Source organism: Neofelis nebulosa, chromosome 11 (assembly GCF_028018385.1).
Source record: "Neofelis nebulosa isolate mNeoNeb1 chromosome 11, mNeoNeb1.pri, whole genome shotgun sequence".
Taxonomy (NCBI): Eukaryota; Metazoa; Chordata; class Mammalia; order Carnivora; family Felidae; genus Neofelis; species Neofelis nebulosa.
This window is the reverse complement of record NC_080792.1, coordinates 66,953,343-66,976,217: the sequence shown is the minus strand read 5'-3', so window position 1 is coordinate 66,976,217 and position 22,875 is coordinate 66,953,343. Positions and strand designations below refer to the sequence as shown.

General features: G+C 49.5%; 2 protein-coding genes and 1 long non-coding RNA gene across 9 annotated transcripts in view; 2 read left to right on the top strand and 1 right to left on the bottom strand.

Moving 5' to 3' along the window:
- Positions 1 to 755: 755 nt before the first annotated feature.
- COMT (catechol-O-methyltransferase) lies at positions 756 to 21,205 on the bottom strand. Of its 2 annotated transcripts, none has more exons than XM_058693028.1 (5): positions 21,066 to 21,205; positions 6,522 to 6,801; positions 5,561 to 5,754; positions 5,070 to 5,201; positions 756 to 1,628 (listed from the first exon to the last, which is right to left on the bottom strand). In XM_058693028.1, exons 2-5 carry the CDS (start codon positions 6,799 to 6,801, stop codon positions 1,428 to 1,430), a joined length of 807 nt encoding a protein of 268 aa, XP_058549011.1. In that variant the 5' UTR covers positions 21,066 to 21,205; the 3' UTR covers positions 756 to 1,427. The 2 variants fall into 2 exon arrangements, with proteins under 2 accessions (XP_058549011.1, XP_058549012.1); XM_058693029.1 differs by lacking the exon at positions 21,066 to 21,205 and adding an exon at positions 4,672 to 4,796 and having other exon boundaries at positions 1,517 to 1,628.
- Positions 17,281 to 20,142, top strand: LOC131490549 (uncharacterized). Its single transcript, XR_009251119.1, has 2 exons — positions 17,281 to 17,569; positions 19,505 to 20,142. It is a non-coding gene; the product is annotated as an uncharacterized LOC131490549 (long non-coding RNA).
- TXNRD2 (thioredoxin reductase 2) overlaps positions 21,176 to 22,875 on the top strand; it is a 51,662-nt gene continuing 49,962 nt past the window's right edge. For 5 of the 6 annotated variants that reach the window (XM_058693017.1, XM_058693022.1, XM_058693019.1 and 2 more), the window contains exon 1: positions 21,176 to 21,287. In XM_058693017.1, coding sequence (XP_058549000.1) covers positions 21,179 to 21,287 — 109 coding nt within the window. In that variant the 5' untranslated portion in view covers positions 21,176 to 21,178. The remainder of the gene's footprint in view (positions 21,288 to 22,875) is intronic. The other variant, XM_058693018.1, reaches the window with a different exon arrangement.

The following is a 22,875-nucleotide window of genomic DNA, read 5'->3' as shown; positions in this document are numbered from 1 at the left end:
GGGTCCCAGGGTGGTGTCCTGGCCAGAGGTTCGTCTACATGCAGGTGGGCTCAGCCAGGATGGGGTGAGGGGGGTGGGGTGAGGGGGGTGGGGTGGGTAGGGGAATCCCTAAGGAGCCTCTGAGGGAGCCAGAGGGCCAGGGTTGGTTTAGGCAGCTGTGGATTTAGAGAGATGCAAACTAATTCTACTTCATTACTTGCTAGTTGGGCAATCTATAAATGCCAGAGTTGGTCTGAGCCCACTCTTCCATAAACAAGGCCAGGAAGGACTGGGCAAGTTGCTTCTACTCACTGCCACCCAGGGACCCCAGGGGGCCAGGTGCCAGAGACTACACCCTGCACTGTGGTGGGGCCCCATGTCTACCTTTCCCTAGTATCTGCTTGGTCAGAAATGGACACAGAGGCTGACCAAGTGCCCTGTTCCAGTTTCCCGGGACAGTCTCCAGACGGGGGCTCACCCAGTCACCAGATGGGGGCTACGGACATTCCTATGGGGATGCAACAGGTACCCTCAGCCTGGCCAAGTGCCCTGTTCCAGTTTCCCGGGACAGTCTCCAGATGGGGGCTCACCCAGTCTCCAGATGGGGGCTCACCCAGTCACCAGATGGGGGCTACGGACATTCCTATGGGGATGCAACAGGTACCCTCAGCCCGGCCACATGAGCCCCCAGGCCAGCATTAGCATCTAGTGAAGGGGAACACTGGGTGTGGTGCCAGAGTTGATGGCACCACAGGAGAGAAGGAGCAGGGCAGCAGTTAAAAAGAAGCACTAAGTTGATCTCTTTTATTTAAATATTTAGATTTTTAATTTCTCTTTTAGCATCTTTTAAATGTGATACTGGCATATAGGATTATTAACACTGAGCTGATGTTAGTAAAGTTGTGTTTCATTCTTTACAAGAAGGTGAAAGAATGCAGGAATCACAAGTGGATAGTTGTTGGGCACAGTGCCATCACTGAGGCATTGCTGCCACCTGGTGATGGCAAACCTGAAGGACAGACTGAGTGCACAGCCCAACAGTTTCCAAATGTTCCCAACTCCCCCCCCCCCCGCCGACTTCCAATGTCTGCTGAATATGTCAGTGCCTGAGGACCTGTCGATGTAAGAAACCTAATTGATCGAAAATGCTGGTGGGAGTGAGTGACACCATCACAGGCACCACCTGTTCTGATTGGTATTTACAAACGTACTTTCCAGATGTATTGCAGTGATTTTGCATGGTAAGCTGGCTGCACTTAGGGTGGACCAGTGGTGACAGCCCAGTCGCCGTGCAGAGGGTCCAGTGTAGGCAGGCTTTGGCCTCACAAGCCTCAAGTGTGCTACATTGAGGACAGACCCCAGAACTGCAAAAGCAGGGTTGGCGGGAGTGCATCTGTTGTGCTTTTCATAACCAGGCTTGGCAAGGGAGCCTGGAGCAGGGTGGGTGGTCAAGGCTGTGCTGGGCCATCCTGGCCCATGTAGACAGCCTTCTCGAGGCCATCCACTGCTGTCGAGTACTCCAGGTACGAGGTGAAGTGTGTGCACTCAAAGCGGCTGCTGTTGCGCACATATGCCAGGAATTCTGGTGTTCCTGGGCAGATGACGTTGTCGGCCAGCAACACTGTCCCCTTCCGTAGCAGGCCACACTCCTGCAGGGGACAGATGGTGGGAAGGGGTGAGGGTGACAGGTGCCCATTAAACCAACCACAAATGGGGAGGTTAGGTGCTCTTGGCCAGGTGGAGGCTCCACACACTGGCCTCTGTCTGGCCTGGAGTCAGCTCCTGGCATGAGGGTCTCCCCACTGCCTTCCATCTCCTCCCTGGCAGCAGCCACTCCAAGAAAGGGCTGTGCTGAGCACAAATCCTGCCTCCAGAATGTGGCTCTGTGAGGGCGAATCTTTTGCTCTTTGTTAGGTCCTGCATCCCCAGCCCCTAAAACAACATGTGGCACGCACAGTGGCTAATAATGCTAGCTGGATGAGTAAATGGAGGAGGCAGTGGAGCCAGGATTCAGGCCACAGGACTGATTCAAGGCTAGTGGGGCCCTCAGTCACCCAGTGCCAGGAACACATGGTTCTTCCAGGTGAGATGCCTGGTGCCCAGCGCATGGGCTGCTGTGCACTGTCACTGGAGGTCCTAATGCCTGACGAGGGTGACCCTGGAGGGATGGGGGTGGAGGCAGGGCAGACATCCCCACCAAGAAACCTGCCCCTTGGGGGTTTGCCCTGGACATCCCCAAACTCTGGCATTTGAACACCCTATCTCTACCAATGCCTGGGCCTGGGCTCTACAGAAGGAAGAAGCAGCAGCTGAACCCAGCCAGGATGGTGAGCTGGGGGTGGAGCTGCCTAGAATATAGGAAACAATAGAAAAAAACTTTGAGAGGAAATGGTTGCCTGTGGAAGAGGGTCAGACCAGGGCAATGGGTCACACCAGTTGCCTTGTCCTAGATTTAACTTTGGAAGCATGGAGCTTCTTTTTCACACGATCATAAAATTAAAAAAAAAAAAAAAAAAAAAGCAATGCCAAACATCAGAAGCAAAATCAAAGTGACCCCAGGAGTGTCTCAAATTGCCAGCAGGACCACACATAATGGGCATCTCTAAGTGATTTAAAAACATGGGGATTTAACTCTGTACCCCTCCAGGGATGTGCCCTAGGACAGAGTCTTACAAGGGTCTCAGTTCTGGTGGTGACCACAGTCACTTTCAGCCTGTGGGCTGTGGGGGAAGCCAAGGGTCCTCTGGCCAGAGTGGAAAACACAGCTGTGAGGTCAGTGAGGCTAGGGACAATCCATGAGCCAGAATTTAAACAGAAAGTACCACTGTGAAGCATGGGGCGTTTTCTCTTCTAAAAAGAAAACTCCCTAGCAATCTTGGCCAGAAAAACCTAAAATAGCTATCCAGGAGAAGGCACCCCGGCCCAGGCCCTAGAAGGGGAGCTGAGGTCTCCGGCGGGAAATGGACAAGGTGAGCCAGGAGTAGGGCTCTGAGCCTCATATGTGGGGTCGAGCTGCTCGGGAGCTGACTTCAGTAGGCACTGCTGGCCCCAGCTGGGACAAGTCATCAGACACTAAAAACCGAGCTGACCATGAAAGAAGAAATGAAAGGAAGAAGCTTTGGACGTGTTTGGAGGGTGCTGGGGCCTACCCATCCTTGAAGAAACTGGTCAGAAGGGAGAGAATGGCAGCACTTACCCCACCTTTCACCACACATCACGCCTCCTGATGGAGGACACAGACCCCCTGGAGAAGCCCACCCTGTCTGAGCAAACCTGAGCAAACCTGCTGGGAGGAAACAGCCCTCAGAGGACCAGGTAGCCTGTACTTGAGGTGCTTTTAAACTCTGTGGTTCCTTTTCCACTGGGTGTGTGCCCGGCTTAGTGACTGTCTTGTAACAAAGAGAAGGAGGCAGAAGTGGCAGTGTATGCCTTCAGAGACGGTTATACAAGGCATGATGGCTCCCTTATTGCTCCTTCCATCTCTGTCACCCATTCCTGGCTGTGGGGAAAGCCAGCCTCCATGTTGTGAGGACACTCAAGCTGCCCTGTGGAGAGCCTGTGTGACATGGCAGTGGGGCCTCCTCAGAGCAGCCAGCAGCCCCAGGCTGACCCAGCATAAACCAAGGGCCCGCAGAGCCCAGCTGCAGGGCTTCAGAATGTGTGTTTAAAAAAGTAGTCATTCCCAATTCATGACTTCTTTTCTTTTGAGATAATTACCAGCTTTGAACAAGCAGCACTGAGAAAACTATTAGTTTCCTAGTTTCTAAATGGCAATATTTGCTACTTTTCTATAAATGCAGGCCCTTGTAATTATCACATACACCAAAACTGCTGAAATCCCTTCCCCAATCCCTGTGCAGGCCCAGCTGGGTTGGCTGCCTGGCCTCTGCCCTCCACACCAGATTTCCAGGTTCACACCCCTGGCCTGGAGCTGGGCCTCCACCAGGCAGCTGGGGCCTCCCCAGCACAGCTCCCCACAGCTGCCTGGTTCCTGGGCCTTGGGTCTTCTTGACATCCCTCCACTGACCACCTATCTCAGCCAATGCAGGTGACCGGTCCAACTTCTAGCCCATGGATCCCCTCCCCACTCTCAGCACTTCCCTGAGGTTTCCAGGTCTCTGCACCACCCTCTCTATAGCCATCTCTCCCCCACTATCCCCAACAGGGATCTTTCCTGAGGATAGATCTAACCTTGTTCTCACCTGCTTAAAGCCCCTCATGTCCCCACCCTGTGTGGCATTCAAGGCCCTCCACACATGGCTCTGGCCCACATTCCCAGAACATCCTGTGCCCTCATAGCCCCCAGGCCAGGGCTGGTTCCTTCCTGCTGCGTCCAGGCACCTGGCCCTCCATGCCTGCTCCAGAACCACTCACTGTGTGCAAGGTCCTGCCCAGCCTTCAGCCGTGGCTCCAATGGCCATGCATACCATGCTCATGGCCTCTCTTCCCTGGGCCGAGTGACCAGCCCCTGTGCGAGCTGAGATGGGTTAGCATGACACAGACAACATGGGACCCTTCCATGCTGGCCTCCAGGTGGGGAGGCCGTGGTGGGGCAAAACCTCCCCAGTTCTCAGTGGAGGGCCAAGTAGCCACTAAGTGTGATCTTGACTGCCCAGTTGGGACAGACAAGGTAGCGGTCATCAATATTAAGCTTCGTGGGTCAGTTCATTAACAGCCCATCCAGGGTTCTACCTGGGGATGAGGCAGCCTCCCTAGTCACCACTTTGGGGCTGGCCAAGCAGCAGCGTTAAGGGCTGGTATGGGATGGGGTATGAGGATGGTGAGATAGGGGTGCAGGGGGATGCACAATAAGGAGCCTTTGGGGAAAATGGGCAGGAGATGCCCTGTTAGTGTTCGCCCCTCCTTGCCGCCCCTGCACAGGCTACCTAGCGGGCCTAGCCGAGCCTTTTTGCCCAGAACCACCTTCCTCCCATCTCCACACCACCCCTGGGGCTTCCTCTGGCCCTCCATGCTCCGTGACCTCAGGTGGGCCTGCCCAAATCACCTGTGCCACCAGGGCCACCTGGGGCGGCCCCTGCACCAGCCACCAACACTGAGGCCCATGTGGACCAGGTGGGTGCAGAGCTCACCTCCAGGAGAAGGGTGTCTGGCAGGTACCGGTCCTTCCAGTGGTCAAGGAAGACCATGTCTAGCATGTCCACATCGTATTTCTTCTTCAGCTGGGGGATGATGTCCTGGGATGGCCCGGCCACAACGGTTACCTGTAACGGCACTCTGTTGGTGTCCACACCCAAATGGGACAGGCTACCCTTCCTGGACACTCAAATGTCCTTACCAGTCTTCTCTGGGGTTCTGGGGAGATAAGTCTCCACTCTACCCCCTTCCCTCCAAGGACAGCCTGGGAGTTTCCTGCTCTGTGGAGTGGGGTGGCAAGACCTCCCTCACAGAGCTGCTGGGGGTTCCGTGAAGCCTGGCCTAGGAGGTGCCATGAGGCCAGGCACAACAGGATAAATGTGGCCTTGAACTGCATTGGGGCGACCCAAACCTTTCCCCTCCCCCCCTTGCACCTGACCCCTGGTGTCTCAGTGTCCACATTTATCACCCTGGGGCAGCAACACACCCTGTCCTGCAGGCCTGCAAAGTCCAGCATCTGCTGGGTGATGGCGGCGTAGTCAGGGTTGAGCTCAATGGTGAGCAGTCGGGCCCCGGGCTCCAGCAGGCGGGCCATGCGCACGGCTGAGTAGCCGCAGTAGGCCCCCAGCTCTAGCAGCACCGATGGGCGCTGTTCCCGCACCACTGCATCCAAGATCTGGCCTGCGGGGCAGATGAGAGGGTGAGCACGGGCAGAGGGAAGTGACCCACTCCTGGTCTTGGACCTGCTCATTCCAAACTGAGCATCAGTCCCTACAGATGCCTGCCTCCCCTGTTCCCCTTGTCCCACTAAACACACTCTCCAAACTCCCAGGGTCCCTCAGGCCTCTGGGTCTCAGCACACTCTGGTCCCTCTCTTTCAGATGATTCTTGGCTGACCCCAACTCGTCCTAAACGAGAGCTGCCCTCTGTAGAAGCCCTCACCCCACCCTGCCCATGAGGGCCCAACTCCCAGGAGTGCAGCACAGCACATGCCTGTGCCCCAGGCTGGAGTCCAAAGGTCAGGAGGGGGCCCTGGTGCCTGCGCTGGGCAGAGTCCAAGGAGCTCTGTACACCCTCATGACCAGCAGGGACAGCCAGGAACCCACTGCCTGCCTTGCACCCTCACCCAGCTCCATCAGACGGCATGCCAGTGCCAGGCCTACCACCAACTCGTAGGTGAGTAGGTATGGGGCAAGGAAGGGTCCCAGGCAGTTTATCAAATGTCCCTCCTTCCCCACGAGGACAGCGATGTGGGTGTTGGGGTCTCTGTACAGCCTTTGCCCCTGGCCGAGGAAGGTGGGTGATCAGCTCCAGCCTCCAGGCTCCAGACAAGCCCCTACCCCAGCATCCAGAAACAGGGTGATAACAGGCCTCTCCTTTACAGGCTGTGCTGCTCCATCGGGGATCTCCATTCCCAGGCCCGCTACCTGCAGGCTGGGCTTGCCTACCTTTCTTGTCACCCACATTCATAGCCCACTCCTTCTGTAAACAGTAGGTATCGATGGCCTCCAGCACACTTTGTGGGTCCCCGGCCACCGCATGCTGCAGCACATGACGCAGGATACGCTGCTCCTTGGTGTCGCCCATGAACAGGTTGTAGAGGGGCTGCAGGACGAACTCATTCCAGCAGATAAGGAGAAAGCCCGAGTAGGAGTGGCACAGCAGCAGCACCAGCAGCACCAGGCCCAATGAGAAGGCTGCCAACAGCAGGGGTGGGGCCTCCAGCATCTGAGAAAGGGTAGGGATAGGGTGGAGTGAGAAAGAGGGGGGAGAAGGGGCAGGGCAGAGAGCCAGGCGGGAGGCAGCGGGCTTCAGTGCCTTGTGGCTAGCCTGGAAGCCCTGCAGCCAGCTCTGGAGCTCAAACCACCCTGGCGTTAACTGCAGACCTGCCCCTCCTGGCTTCCTCACACTCTCCTCAGTTTGGGGGTGCTGCCAGTGCTGATGGGGGCCCAGGGTTCAAGAAGCTAGCTATGAGTCCCAGTTGCCTGGCTCATCTCAACATCAGGGGAATGCAGACCTTTCTGCCCCCAAACAGCTTCCTGTCCCCAGGGCTGTGCCATCAGGTGCACAGAGTAGGTATGTCTGGCTGTCCTGCCTGGGGACCTGCTGATCACAGCTCTCCTCCCTGGGTGCTTTCCCAGACAGCCTGGGTCAGCTGCTGCTCTGACAGAGGTGGGCACAGGGGAGGCTCTGTCCTGTGTGCAGCCCCCTTGGGTGCTCATACCAGGAACAGTCCAGGAGGTTTGTGTGGCCCTTTAAGTGAGTTCTCAGGTAAGAACACAGGCGGTCCCCAGGCCAGGCACTCAGGGCATAGACTCACTCACCACTTCCCTCAGGGATGGCCACACGTCATGTGTCTGTCCCAGAATGAAGGCCAGTCCTGCCTCCTATACCATAGGTAAGCGAGACATGCCAGCTCTATCAGACAACTAACGACAAGTGTGGCACAACCTCCCCTGGCAAGCCACCCTTTAGGCAGGTAGCTCGGAACCCAGTCAGGTGGGGCCCTGGAGATACAGACAAGGCTGAGCCACTCAGCCCTGGGTTCCTCATTAGCACAGAGCAGAGTTCAAGATATTCAGGGTAGATGCTGAGATTTCAGGCTAGACCCCTTATAAAATGGTTAAGGACAAAATAAAGAGGAACACGGAAGCCTCTGTTGGGGCCCATGGTTGCCACAGATTATTCACAGGAAAGGCTTGCTGAACCACAGCCACCACCATACAGGACTCTGCACTCCCAGAAGCTCCCATTTGGAAAGGCACATCAGGGAGAGCAGGCAGACTGAGGGCCTCAGTGGGAAGAGCACTTTGAGGACCGTTGAGGGCTCCAAACCCCCACACCTTGGACCATGAGGAGACAGTGGTGGCTTGGAGAACAGGGTAGAGGATGAACAGGAAGCTGAGACTCTGCCCCAGGTGAGTGTAGACACCCAGATGCCGGTGGTATAGGCCATGTGGCCTATTTACACGAGGCAGAGTGGATGTATTCGCAACAGGTCGGAGTATGCACATGCGGTGGCCCCGGTTCCTTGGCCCACACTTGCTCTTCTGCTCCCAGTGCTACCCTGACCTTCAGAGTCACTCTCATAGCCGGCTCCTGCCCTCCATGCCGATTGAGGGGTCTGTGTGCTCCTTCTCTGAGCTCAGCAGCAAGACAGATAACATTTGTGCAGAATTCGTTTGCCTTTAGATAAACACCAACAGAAACTGTAGCCTAAAAATGACCAGGGTCCAGATATCTGGGCCCCTTCCCAAAGGCCAGCCCTGCCCACCAGGGCAGCACTTCACTTTTCCATCCTCTGAGAGCAAAAGGCCCCAAAGAGGTAGTGAGATGTCCCCTGCAGTGTCACCCGGCCAGGGACACCAGGGAGAGTCTCCCTGGTCCTCATCAGCACTGCCCTGCAAGTTATGACAGGATGTGCATCTGTCCCTTATGAAAAGCAGGAGAAATGAATGAACCACTTTGCTTAAGCCATATTTCCCCAGGAAAATAACTATAAATTTGGTAATGACATAGAAGACCAAGAGTGAGTTACAAAGAACACATACAAATCAATGAGAAAAAGATGATCCAAAGAGAAAAAGGGGCCAAGAGGGCAAATACACAGATTACACCAGAAGGCCCAAAGTCCAGAGCAGGTATGGCAAGTCTTGGCACCACAGTGGGGTGCCCCTGCCTGCGGTGTGCCCTGGGTCCCACCATGCCAGAAAGTGTGAATTGGGTATTCTGTCTGCCATAGCTCCAGGGGCCACCCTGGGAAAGGGCTCCCGCAGGGCAGCATGCACCATAACCCAGGAGGCAGATTAGCGGACACAGGGTGGGGGGTGGGTACAGTGGATAAGGGCAGAGTTTCTCTTTTCTAGGGGACAGATGACAGGGAACGATGAGGGGAGGCCCATGGAGCCTGAAGGAGCCAGAACTTTCCACTGCTCAGGAATTCCTAACCACACATCTGTGTTTGTTAGCATTACTATTAATACCCATAGTAGTGTTTGGGTGATGATATAATGCGTCATGTTGTTTTATTCTCTGTATTTAAAAAAATATCCAATAAAGGTTGGAAATATATATCAAAAATAAGAAGTAATATTCCACTTAAATAATCAATTACTTGCTGGACCCTGGAGTCATAAACTATAAATTTCAATCTCCATAATACTTGAATTCTGTTAAAAATTTGGCTTTTAGGGGCACCTGGGTGGCTCAGTCGGTTAAGCATCCGACTTCAGCTCAGGTCACGATCTCACGGTCCGTGAGTTCGAGCCCCGCGTCGGGCCCTGGGCTGATGGCTCAGAGCCTGGAGCCTGCTTCAGATTCTGTGTCTCCCTCTCTCTCTGCCCCTCCCCCGTTCATGCTCTGTCTCTCTCTGTCTCAAAAATAAATAAACGTTAAAAAAAATTTTTTTTTTTTTAATTTGGCTTTTAAGTCTCTAATCTCTAGGTCTGTCTGTTCATAACTTTGCACAGCACTGTGTTCCTTAGGGCTGACAGGAGGGCACAGGGAGGGGCCACACCTGAAGGGAGGCTCGGCTTTGACCTTGAGTCCTGGTTACCTAACAGACATGCAGACAGAAAGCACAATGATGGGACTTTAAACCACCACAAGGGGAGGAGGGATCATCAGGAGGATAAAGGAAACTCAACCCTGGCCAAAAGGCCAGGGTGTGGAAGCCAAATGGCATGCTCAGATCCTCTCTGTTTTATGTATGTTCAGACAGGCCATAAGGTAAGTTTTGAAGTGGCTCACTGAGCACAGTTTCATACATGCTTTCTTGACTACATTGAGGGTTGGAGGCAAAACTTCAATGCAGGATCCTGGGATTCCTATCTCTCATGGCTGTTGACCTCAGGGCAGTGGTGGGCAAAGAAAAGCTGCTCATGGGCTTCAGTGTTTCACTGAAGAAGCTTTATAAGGCCTCCACAGATGATACATTTAGTATCATGAGGGCATGAAAGAAATGAAGACATAAATTAACAAAAATACATCCCATGTTCATGGACTGCAAGATTTGGTATTGTTAAGATGTCAATACCACCCAAAGTCATCTACAGATAAAATGCAATTCCTATCAAAATTCCAATGGCATTTTTCGCAAGAATAGAAAAATCCATTTGAAAGATCATTTGGAATCTGAATAGCCAAAACAATTGTGAGAAAGAATAAAGTTGGAGGACTCATACTTCCTAATTTCAAACTTATTACAGAGCTATGGTAATTAAGACAGTGTGGTACTAGCACAAGATAAACATATAGACTGACAGAACAGAACTGAGGCCAGAAACAGACACTCATATCTATAATCAAATTATTTCCTTCTTTCCTTCCCTTCCCTTCCCTTCCCTTCCCTTCCCTTCCCTTCCCTTCCCTTCCCTTCCCTTCCCTTCCCTTCCCTTTCCATTCCTTTCCTTTGTAAGAGAGAGCAAGAGCATGAGTTGGGGAGGGGCAGAGGGGGAGGGAGAGAGAATCTTAAGCAGACTTCAGGCCTAGCACAGAGGCCGATGAAGGGATCAATCTCACAACTGAAAGATCATGACCTTAGTTGAAATCAAGAGTTGGAAGCATAACTGATTGAGCCACTCAGGTGCCATGATCAAATGATTTGGTAACAAGAGTGCCAGGATCACTCAATGGGAAAGAACAGTCTTTCTAACAAATGGTTCTGGGACAAGTAAATTCCCCTACAAAAGAATGAAGTTGGACTCTTACCACACACCACATACAAAAATTAACTGAAAATCAATCAAAGACTTGACTTTCAGAGCTAAAACTATAAAAGTCTTAGAAGAAAATATAGGAGTAAATCTTCATGACCGTGGATTTGGCAATGGATTCTTAGATATGGCTTCAAAAACACAGGTAACAAAAGAAAAAAAAATTGAATTTCATTAAACTTAAAAGCATCAAAGGACACTATCAAGAGAACCAAAGGACAACCCATAGAATGGGAGGAAATATTTGCAAATCATGAATTCCTACAATGCAACAACAAAAAGACAACCCAATTAGAAAATGGACAAAGGTCTTGAACAGACATTTCTCCAAAGATCCACAAATGACCAGTAAGCATATGGAAAGATACCCAACATCATTATTCATGGCAATGCAAATTGAAACCACATGAGATACTACTTCATACTACCCATTGGGATGGCTATTTTCTTTTCTATTGTTTTTTATCTTTTTTTTTAAGTTTATTTATTTACTTGGGGAAAGAGACAGAATGTGCACACACAAGCGGGAGAGGAGCAGAGAGGAGAGACAGCATCTCAAGTAGGCTCTGTGCCATAAGCGCTGAGCCCGAAACAAGGCTTGAACTCATGAACTGTGAGATCATGATCTGAGCTGCGATCAAGAGTCAGACACTTAACCGACTGTGCCAATCTGGCACCCCAGGATAGCTATTTAAAAAAAAAACAAACTTCTTCTTCTTCTTTTTTTTAACGGAAAATAGCAGGAGCACCTCGGTGGTTCAGTCAGTTAAGCGTCCGACTCTTGATTTCAGCTCAAGTCATGATCTCATGGTCCTGGGATTGAGCCCTGTGTCAGGCTCTGCGCTGAGTGTGGAGTCTGCTTAGGATTCTCTCTCTCCCTCCCCCTGCTCCTCTCCCACTTGCGTGTGCTCTCTCACTCTCCCCCTAAAAATATATACATATGGGGGCGCCTGGGTGGCTCAGTCAGTTAAGCGTCTGACTTCGGCTCAGGTCATGATCTCACAGTCCGTGAGTTTGAGCCCTGTGTCAGGCTCTGTGCTGACAGCTCAGAGCCTGGGGCCAGCTTTGGATACCGTGTACCCCCTCTCTCTGCCCCTTCCCCACTCATGCTCTGTCTCACTCTGTCTCTCAAAACTAAATAAATGTTAAAAAAAAATTTTTTAAAGATATGTGTGTGTGTGTGTGTGTGTAAAATAACAAACGTTGGTGAGGATGTGGGAAAACTGGAACACTTGTGCACTGCTGACAGCAATGTAAAATGGTGCAGCTGCTGTGGAAAACAGTTTGGTGGCTCCTCAAAAAGTTAAATATAGAATTACCATATGACCACCTATTCAACTCCTGGGTACATATGCAAAAGAACCGAAAGCAGGGACTTGAACCGATATTTGCATACCAATATTCATAGAGGCATTATTCAAAACAGCCCATCTATCAACAGACGAATGGATAAGCAAAATGTGGTGTGTCCGTACAATGGACTAGTACTTCATCATTAAAATGAATGAGACAATGATTCATGCTGCTACATGGATGGATGAACCTCGGAAGACATCATGCTATGTAAAAAAAAAAAAGACAGAAAAGGGTAGACACTGTATGATTCCACTTCATGAAATAAGTAGAAAAAGCAAATCCATAGAGACAGAAAGTAGAATAGAAGCTGCTGGGGGCTGGGGGGGGGAGGGGGAGGGGGAAATGTTGAATGAGTAAAGGGTTTGTGTTTGGGGGGGATGAAAAAGCTCTGGAAATGGTGACGATGGGTACACAAGATGAATGTAGTTAATACCGCTGAATTGTATAACTGTAGCATTGAAAGGGTTAAAATGGCAAATTTTGACTTCTGTATGTTTTACTACAGTCCAAAGAAAACAGTGGAAGACAAAACCGGCAACCCTGTTTGTGGCCCTCCCTGTTCCAAAAAAGGAATAGGGACATGCCATTCCCCAGTAAGGAAGCAAGATCCAGAAAAACAACTGTTGCTCTCATCTCCCTGGGGCACCCAGGCACTCAGGAGTCTGTCTCCACCCTCCAGCTGTCTGCCCCCGGGGGGGGGGGGGGGGGGGGGGAGTGTAGCGGGTGGGGAGCTGCATAGACACCAGGGAGGGACGCCTGCCTCTACACTCGGGGTCCTTGGAGGCCGGGGAAGGGGCCTTCCTATCACAGCAGAGTCTGCTTGCCCTGTGTACTTCCTTCCAACGGGCCCACAGTGTATATGCAGCGTCCCTCTCTTAGACCTCTTTCCCCAGATGTCAAAAATAACACCCACCCCCCAACCTTCCTTATTATGGCCAAGCCACACTTGGCCACTTGCCGCAAGGCCAGCCCTACAGGACAGAGCCCAAGATCCCGTTCTGCCTGGGAACTGGGGAAGCTCTGGCAGCTCATGGGCACTAACAGCAAGCCCCAGCAACTGTGTGGTTTCAGCCCTGCCCCTGGGTGCAAGCTGAACACGGACTCCCCATTTCACTCTTCAAAGGTTGGATGGCAGCACCCACAGGGACCTTTGTCCCATCTCTGGTCTGCTGCTCACTGCTCACTAGTCTGGTAGCGATTCGGACTCCTGATCCAGGGCTCCCAACAAATGTCCATTACAGCAGTGAGGACAGGTTTTGATTCTATGATTCTGAATATACTCTGGAGGGTGGGTGGGAGGAGCTTCCAGAAGGTAGCTCCTGGGCTGGAAGTCCTTCCTGGCTTCTGGGGAGGCCTTTTTGTCTCTCTGGTTGATCCTGCTCCTCCTATAGGAGCTTCTCAGTAGATTGAAACCCCCTTCTTCTTCTTCTTTTTTTTTTTAACGTTATTTATTTATTTTGAGAGAGACAGCACGCACGTGAGCAGAGGGAGGGGCAGAGAGGAGGAGAGAATCCCAAGCAGGCTCTGCTGACAGCGCAGAGCCCGATGTGGGGCAAACCATGAGATTATGACCTGAGCCGAAATCAAGAGTCGGGACGCTTAACTGACTGAGCCACCCAGGTGCCCCCTGAAACCCCCTTCTTTCACCCCTGCTGACAATATGCCACCATGGTGCTAATTCTGTCTGCTTCCTTTCCTGTTGGCATGACTTTACTAAGGATAATTTGGAACTTCAATGGCTTCCGTGGGAAACTGCTGATCTCCCCTAGTGGCTCCTCTGAGACCTCTCCCTTCCATCCACTCTTCTCCTCCTTCCTAGCTTACCACCTTTGCTCCCCCTCCAGCAACCTTACATCCTCTGATATGACCCCTGCAAGCCCCTCCCTCCTCCTCCCAGTCCACCCTGCCATACCTTCCCCTTCCCTCCAGCCCCTCAGCTCCCATAGTCACTAGCATGTAGACCCCCTGCCCCACTGGGGGCTCTCAAAGGACTCAGGGCTTGCTGAGTAACTCACTGAGTAACTCACAGGGCTTGCTGAGTAACAAAGTAACTCACTGGGGTTGAAAAAAAAAAAAAGCAAAATGGAAACAAACATTTAGTCCATGGCCTCCATAAGATTATATATCAGGGCAAAAAGATCTTAAAGGCCTCCTCCGTGAACACTGGTGAAAACCTTTAGCCTTCCTATTGAACAGGTAACTAACCTGCTCTATCTGCCAGAAACATAAGGTCCAACTCTTATATAAATGAGTGAGTTTGGTATAATTGTATTTATGCCTGATGCATGGCTAAAAGTTTTAAATGAAAACCATGAGATCTCTATTTGAATCTGTATGTTTACGTATGTAAGTATGTATGTATGTCCATACATGTGTGTATGTATGTATGGTATTTCTCTACCTCCAGGTGATATTACCAAATTAATTTATAAAATCCCTTAAAGTAGTTCTATCCGAATTGGCTTAGAGAAAAATAAGTACTTACATAAACTAAATCTTCCCCAAAACTCTCAGAAATATAAGAACCAACTCAACTGTTTCTCAAGTTAACATAATTTGAGTAATCTATGACAGAAGACTGGCTTAATATTGTTGATTTAATGAAACAGGTGTATCTTTAGTGTTATCAATATTAAATGGAATGCAAACATATATATTTTTTTAAGATTTTATTTTTAAGTAATCTCTATATGCAGCGTGGAGCTCAAACCCCCAACACCGAGATCAAGAGTCACCAACTGAGCCAGTCAGGTGTCTCACAAACATACAGTTTTACTCCACTTGGTTTCCTAGTCAAATAAGCTAATATTCTATCTACTCAAAGTTTAGGATTGTACAAATGATAAATCTGATTTTCATCAAACTAAGTCCCTATTCTGACAAACTTTATTTTAACAATTATTGTGCTTTATAATATATCTGCCTAGGAGCACCTGGCTGACACATTTGGTAGAGCATGTGACTCTTGATCTTGGAGTCATGAGTTCAAGCCCCATGCTGGGGACAGAGATTGCTTAAAAAAAAAAAAAAAAAAAAAAAAAAATATATATATATATATATATATACACACATATATACAACATATGGCTAAAATTATATATATATATATATATATATATACACGCACACACACATATATATATGTACACACATGGCTAAGACGTTACTTTAAATAATTTTTACATAAGATAAAGTGCTGGAACATTCATTATTAATTATAGTTTAAGTTTTATACTCTTGACTTCTTGTTTTTATATGGTACAGAAGGCTAATGACATTTGGGTCCGTTAATAAGTATGTTCTTCTTGCCACATTAAAAAAATTTGTACTATTCAGAGTATATACCTCTACAGATTACAAAATGGCATATTCATAAAATTTGTTAATCTGTTACAGAATACCAGTGTATGGCTGACAATTCACAATTATCTACTTCCTTTCTTTATCTATAAAATAAATGTTGCAAATGGCTAAAAATTATAATCATTATATGAAAATAAAACAACTACTAGAAACAATAAGAGTGAAGGGAAACAACTTTGTAAACAAAGAATGTGAGAAAAATAGGATGTGTTTCACATGAAAAGTATGCAAAGAATGTATAATTTGTTTTTGTTAAGGAAAGGATAGTGATTTTGTCCTGGAGTTACATTTTCAAAAGGGGAAAGTATAGGACAAAAACCTGAATGGATATAGAAAGTTGTATAAAGTTTGTGGTAAAAGGAATTTTATGTTATGAGATCCAAGCTGGCTAAGATTAAATGGATTCATATATAGTTTTTGAAATGAGCTTTACTATCAATAACATCCTCATGCAAAACTAGAGTTTGGTTTTCTTTCTGCTAAAACAACAAAACTTCTTGAATCACTGGTCTGCTTTTAATGAGAAATTGTAAAAGGCTTTTCTTTACCCTTTGAGTAATCTTTACCAATCTTTACCTTTTGAGGAAATAAAGATCCTCTATCTTATCAAAATAATTTCCTGTGTTTTGTGTTATTACCATGTTCTTGATTACTTAAGAGAACCTGGTCTTCTCACTATCCAAAGAGCCAAGTTTTGTTTTGGTTTTGTTTTTGTTTTTACAATCATGTTATCTCCAATATTTACTTTTCGATTCTTTTATTGACACTTTGGTTAAGTAAATAACCAAATATTGTTTCATAGTGACCTGGGATCCTATTTAGTCAAGCATGCAAACCTTTTGACATTTTTGACAACTCTACTTTCCCCAAATCAAATTCTAAGTGATCTTCTTGATTTCAAGCTCGCTTTGGGATTTCCTAGAGGGTCTCTGGAAGATCTCAAAGGATCTGTTCTTTCACCTTGTAAAAAAGACATGTTAAACTAATTAATATTTTAAAAATTTTTTTTTACCATTTATTTATTTTTGAGACAGAGAGAGACAGAGCATGAACGGGGGAGGGGCAGAGAGAGAGGGAGACACGGAATCGGAAGCAGGCTCCAGGCTCTGAGCCATCAGCCCAGAGCCCGACGCGGGGCTCAAACTCACGGACTGCGAGATGGTAACCTGAGTTGAAGTCAGACGCTTAACCGACTGAGCCACCCAGGAACCCCAAACTAATTAATTTTAATTGACCTGTTGGATTTCCTGAAAGGCACTGTCAGATAAAACATGTGGCTCAACCTTCCAAAAATGATGTTTTTATGAATAGATGTTATTAATATAAGGATGTCAGAAATCATATAAAGTTCCTATAAATTTGCCAGCACCCTCAGAGACCAGGAAATGTCCTGGTATCATATTATCAGTCATAATTCCAGTTAATATGGTATGGATGTTATAGAAATGACCAAGTTTTATTATCAGTTGTGTTTTTTACTTATTTTATTTATTTATTTATTTATTTATTTAAAAATTTTTTTTAGAGAGGGGTACCTGGGTGGCTCAGTTGGTTAAGCATCTGACTTCAGCTCAGGTCATGATCTCATAGTTTGTGAGTTCAAGCCCCACATCAGGTTCTGTGCTGACAGCTCAGACAGAGCCTAGAGTCTGTTTCAGATTCTGTGTCTCCCTCTCTCTCTGCCCCTCCCCTGCTCATGCTCTGTCTCTCAAAAATAAGCTTAAAAAAAATTTTTTTTTTAAATTTTTTTAGAGGGTGGGCACGTGAGCAGGGGAGAGGAGCAATGGGAAGGAGAGAGAAAGAATCCCAAGGCTCAAGCCCTGGGATAATAGTCTGAGCAGAAATCAAGAGTTGGAAGCTCAACTGACTGAGCCACCCAGGTGCCCCAGTGGTGGTGTTTTTACAAGGGATTCTCATCAAATCTTTAACCCCTGGCCATTTAAGTCTTTGTCACCCACAGATAGTTTTTGTTTCGCTCTGCTGCTTCTGCAAAAGCATTTGCAATCAGCTACAGGCCAGAGTGGTTTGTCTTCAACCGGAAGGGACTGTCTCCAAGATCCATGGTAAGGAATATGACAGGTACCTGGGGTACAGACTTCTGATGGCCTTGCTTCAGTAACTCTGAAATGTTATGGGACTGAGTAAGGCTTTCCAGAGCTCTAGTGGAGAAACTGATGGGCTCATGAAACTAACCAAGATGAAGCAGGACAAGAATTAACTACATGGAACAGAATAAACTGATAAAGGATGATTATAATTTTGTATGGCTTTAGTCTGGAATATTCTTGGCTCTTTAGTATTCTATTTTCCGGGTTCAAAAAAAAACCCACTTTTTTTTTTTAAGTGTATTTATTCAGAGAGAGAGAGAGAGAGAGAGAGAGAGAGAGATTGAGTGCATAGGTGCATGTGCATGAGCAAGCAGGGGAGGGGTTGAAAGAGGGAGAGAGAGAGAGAATCCTAAGTAGGCTCTGCACAGTCTGCGCTGAGCCCAACACAGGGCTGAAACTCACGAACTGTGAGATCATGACCTGAGCTGAAATCAAGAGTCATACACTTAACTGCCTGAAACACCCAGGTGCCCCTTCTTTTTTCTCTTAAGCTGCCCGTGAGTCATAACACTCCAGCAAGTTAATAGTTTTGTAAACAAAACCAAAGCATTTATCTTTTTCTCCGTTTCTCCAAAAATTGGGAACTATTATTGAGTATTCTTATTTTCGTGGCAATATAGTTATTTGCATAGATTCAGTAAGAACCTGTCCTCTTTGTGATAGGACATAACTTGAAAAGGCTGGTTATATAACCAAGGAATGTCATATTTGAAAATGACGCGTGGAATCAGACATGACCAGACAGTTTTGAGAAACTACAGTTGATTTTACAAGGAGGCAGTGCTTACAAAGCCCTCTTGAAAAAACCAGGCTGGTACTTGGCTTACATAAGATCCTAGCCTTACTCCCAAGGTGAGCAAGGAGCATCCCTTCCTGGCAGACCCAGGAACCCTAAGGTATCTGGGGGACCTTGAGTAGAGAGGAACTCACCCAAATCTACAGGTGAACTGATAGTGAGTTCTTGTTTTGGCTTCCTAGCCTTGAAAGGCTTTTAAAATTCCAATCTGAGATTCCCCATAAAAAGTTCCACAAAGCAAACTTAACAAGGCCTATGTGGTCAATTGCCATTTTTGCTGCACTTATGTAAATAATCAGGCCAAATTTAACGAGACCAGAATGATTTTGTAAACAAAAATAATCTTTGTGTGATTATCTTTGATCAAAAAGGGAAGTGGCTGCAGAGGGAAATGTTATATCTCAATGGAAAAGAATAATACAAACTTGTGGGTTATCAGATTCTAATCCTGTTTATTGTGTTTGAGGTTTTACTATACTACCTATGAACTGGACTGCATTCTTCCATCTTACATATTTTGTCAGCCCTTACCCAACCCTCAGCTCTTCTAGATTCCTTCAGCATCTCACTACAATTCTCCAAATTGATGTTTCCAATTTTTCTCCCTTCCCTCCTGACTTGGCATCACTGAGAACTAAAACTTGACTGCCCAGACCCTTCCTGGGACTCCAGTTGTCCTGTTGCTGCCCTTTTTCCTCCAGGATCTGAAAAAGTCCCGCATGCTGAAGCATGAAGACAATTTGATATAACTCTCAAAGAGCTCATCACAAAACAAATCATGTGTGCGCACCTTCATTCCTGGAGCTGCAGTTGCACGGGCCACTCAGAAGTCCATGGGAATTCCCACATCTTCCATGCTCTGCTTGGGGAAATAACCTTGACTGTGACACTGATGTCTATACTATATGACCATAAACACTCAAAACTGCAAACTGGGAAATCCACGGGATTTCCACAATGGTCCTCACTCTACAACCTAGAGATGTTAGGGGTCAATGTCTAAACTCTTCCCAACTGGCCATCTGTGGGACTCAAAAACCAGGTTTACGGTCAGCTCCAACCCTTAATCTTTGCTTTTCTTTCTGTTCCCATAGAAATGCCCCTCATTAAATGCCTGATCACTGGCACCATCCAGCAAGTATCCTCTACTAGCGAGTTCCAACAGATGGTTCAATAAAAGGTGATCAAATGGAAATGGGCTTATATTATTCAGCAGAAAGAACATCTCTTCTTTCCTTTAACAAGAGGGAGAGACCTGCCAAAGACTCTTTCCTTGACCAAACTCTATCCAGGCTCCTCTGAGCCTTCTTCTCAACTAGGCCTCAACCTTGGCCTACAAAGACTTGAACAAACACTAAATAGCATCTAACAGCTCAAAGTTGCATCCTTAGGATGACCTTAGCCCCCTTAAGGTGCATGCCAGAGAAAACTCCAGGCTTCCCAAAGAAGTGACTGTTCCAGCAAACACCTGAGGATAGGGCTCCATCTCCAAGTCGCTGTGGGAGCTTTCATAAGCATGACTTAGCACATCCAAATGGGTGTTACACAGACCAGCTTCCTCTTCCCACTTTTCATAACTTCTCACTTCCCTGACTCACTCCTGCCATCCCCCTCCCCCACTCACTCACTCTTCTTTCCAAAGGCCCAGTGCCTCTGAACAAATCTGAATGGAGCTCAGCTCTTTCCCCTACTGTGGGTAGTTACTGAATAAAATCTGTCCTTACTGCTGTAACTAGTGACCAGCTGTGTTCGTCTATGGCACTTCTCTCCTCACTAGGCCCGACACTGCTCCTCAGAGCACCTCTGGGAGTTGGGAGGCAGCAGGCAGTAGGCAGTCAGGGAAGCTCAGTCCCAGGCAATTGGTCAAGAAGTCCCTGACTTTAAAAACTGAAAGGCTGGTATAACAGGTCCATTCTGGAGTGACTTCCTCTTTCTCAACATTCTCACATGGGGATGGGGCCACACCACCCTCACCCAGCTCTTGCTGGAGTGTTGGGCTCCAGTCATTTCCTTTCCCTCATGGCAGCCATTTCCCTGAAAGGAAAAGCCTGGAGGTACCCCAGGGGTCAATCCATCAGGCCTCCAGGGGGAAACTTGTCACTGAGCTCCTCCAGGCCTTGACACCCACAATTCTCCCACTCCCAAGTGTCTGATCCCAGCTCAAAGATCAAGTGTGACCTCTGCAAGCCCATCAAGTCAAAGCACCCCCCCCCCCGGGAGATACCCCATCTTGAGGTCTAGATCCCTATAGAAGGCCGGATCCCCTATCCTTGTCTAGAACCCTATCCCCAAGTCGGATCTTCCCGTTCCAACACAGATCTGCTACTCCCTCAACCCAGTCTGGTATCACAGCCCCTTCCGTCCAGAGATTCCCACCCAAGGTCGGATCCTTTCTCACAGGCATCCTAATTTCCCACCCCGCATCCGGAGTTCCTCACCCCAGGACAGACCCCAGATCAGATGCACCCCAGGTCCGGAGACCCCCCGCCCCCCAACCGCAGATGAGGTCCGCCCCAGGTCGAAGAAGAGCCCCCCTCCCCACCCCAGATCAGATCCACTCCAGGTCCGGAGACCCCACCCACCCGGGTCAGATCTGTCCTGGGTCCTTAGAACCCCACCCAAGGCCGGATCCCCGCGGTCCGCCAGCTCACTCACTTCGCTTTCGGCGGCGGCGGCGGCGGCGGCGTCCTTGGCCAGGCGGACCCGCCCCGGGCCGGCGCAGGCAGCGCCGCGGACAGCCCCGGGCGCCCGAGAGGCCCCGCGTGGCTATGGCGGTGATGGCGATGGCGGCTGCGCTGCGGGGACCCAGCGGGCGCTTCCGGTGGCGGACACAGGCCACGGCGGGCGGGGTGCGGGGCTCGGCACGGGGCGCAGCAGGTAGGGCGGGGCGGGCTCTCTGCGCCGGGCGGGGGTCGTCCAGGAGGGGGGCGTCCTCCAGGGGTTGCCCACGTGGGGGTGTCCCCGCGGGCAGCATTCTGGGCTGGGACAGGAGTCTGCAGGCTTCCAGGCTCTCCAATCCCCCTTCCAGATGGGGAAACAGCTGCGGGACGCCGCTGGAGGTTCTGCTGGGTGAAATGATCTGTGCTTGCAGCCCCACCCCCAGCCAAGTATATAGTCCTGGTGATTATGGTGGTTGTGACTCACCTCCTGAGGTTACCAGGCGCCATCACCTGCACACCCCATTAGTCACACTTGGCCACCTCCTCCCTGAGTCCCTAGTGGCCACACACAGCAGGTGCTCAGTATTTGCACTGCTTAGAATCATTGACGGGAGACTTCCAAACTGATGGGCTCACTGCTTACAGTGCTGTGCAGGTGCCCTGGGGAGGAGACAATCCCTGGCCAGTCCTCCTGGAGCCCCCAAGGATCATTAACCAAACCAGGTTATTAACCGTACACCAGGCATAGGGGATGGCCCCAGGCTCCAGAGTAGGGGCTGCGTGCTGGGGCTTACAGGAGGGTTGGCACCTAGCCTGCAGGTCATGGTCCCCAGAGCAGGCCACAGTGCCATCACATCTGCCATGGTGGCATGGCCAGTCCCACATGTGGTGACATCTCCCCACCACATGCCTGCACAGTGACCGACTCCTAGACCTTGTCCCTGGATGACTCCCCATGGGGAACCAGCATTGAGGGTCCTGTGAAAAGAAGGGATGAGGCCTCCTTCAGAGGTGGTGGCTGTGGGAGGAAGAGCAGCAGGGCGCTTGGTGGAATGAAGCTGACAGCATGCGTAGATGGGCAAAGTTGTGTGGCCTTAGGGAGCCTAGGGGATCAAGTGGCCCTGCAGAGGCCTGGGAGGTGGGGAGATGGAGTTGCTCTTAGAGTGGCTTTGCTGACCCCTGGGACTTTGGCCAGGGCACCCCATCTTTGAAAGCCTCCTTGCTGCATGAGTAAGGTGGGATGTTCATGAGGATTAAACGCAGCTGTGCAGTGGGGCCCTCACCCCACTTGGCGAGAGTAAAAGATGTATAAATAGGAGCTGCTGCTGCTGCTGCTGCTGCCACGAGCCCAGGGCCCTTCCGGCCACTGTAACCTTGGCCTTAGGGCAGAGTGGGGTGGCCTTGGAGTGGAGTTTTTTGTTTCTACCTGGACAACACAAAAGATTCTGCCTCCATGACCCTTGGGCAGCAAGGGGAAGGAAGCCCCAAAGCTAGAGCTTAGTTGCAGTGATGAGGAGCTGACAGGACCTGGGCACAGTGCCAACCCCCAACAAGGATGCCCAGAGCTAATTTTGAGCCTCCTCCTCCATCTCAACTGCAGCTTTCTGTCTGAAAGCAGGAAGGCACCTGCCCCATCCCAGGCTTGGGGGTGGCCCATGCCACCCCTGAACAGGAACCAGAATGACACTGCTGTCACCTGTCCCCTAACACCTGTTACCAGGAAGGATGCACGATGCAGGGAATAGTCACAAAGGGACTCCCAAGGTGGTCCCCTGAGGTGGTCAGTGTGCCTGTGGACACACAGG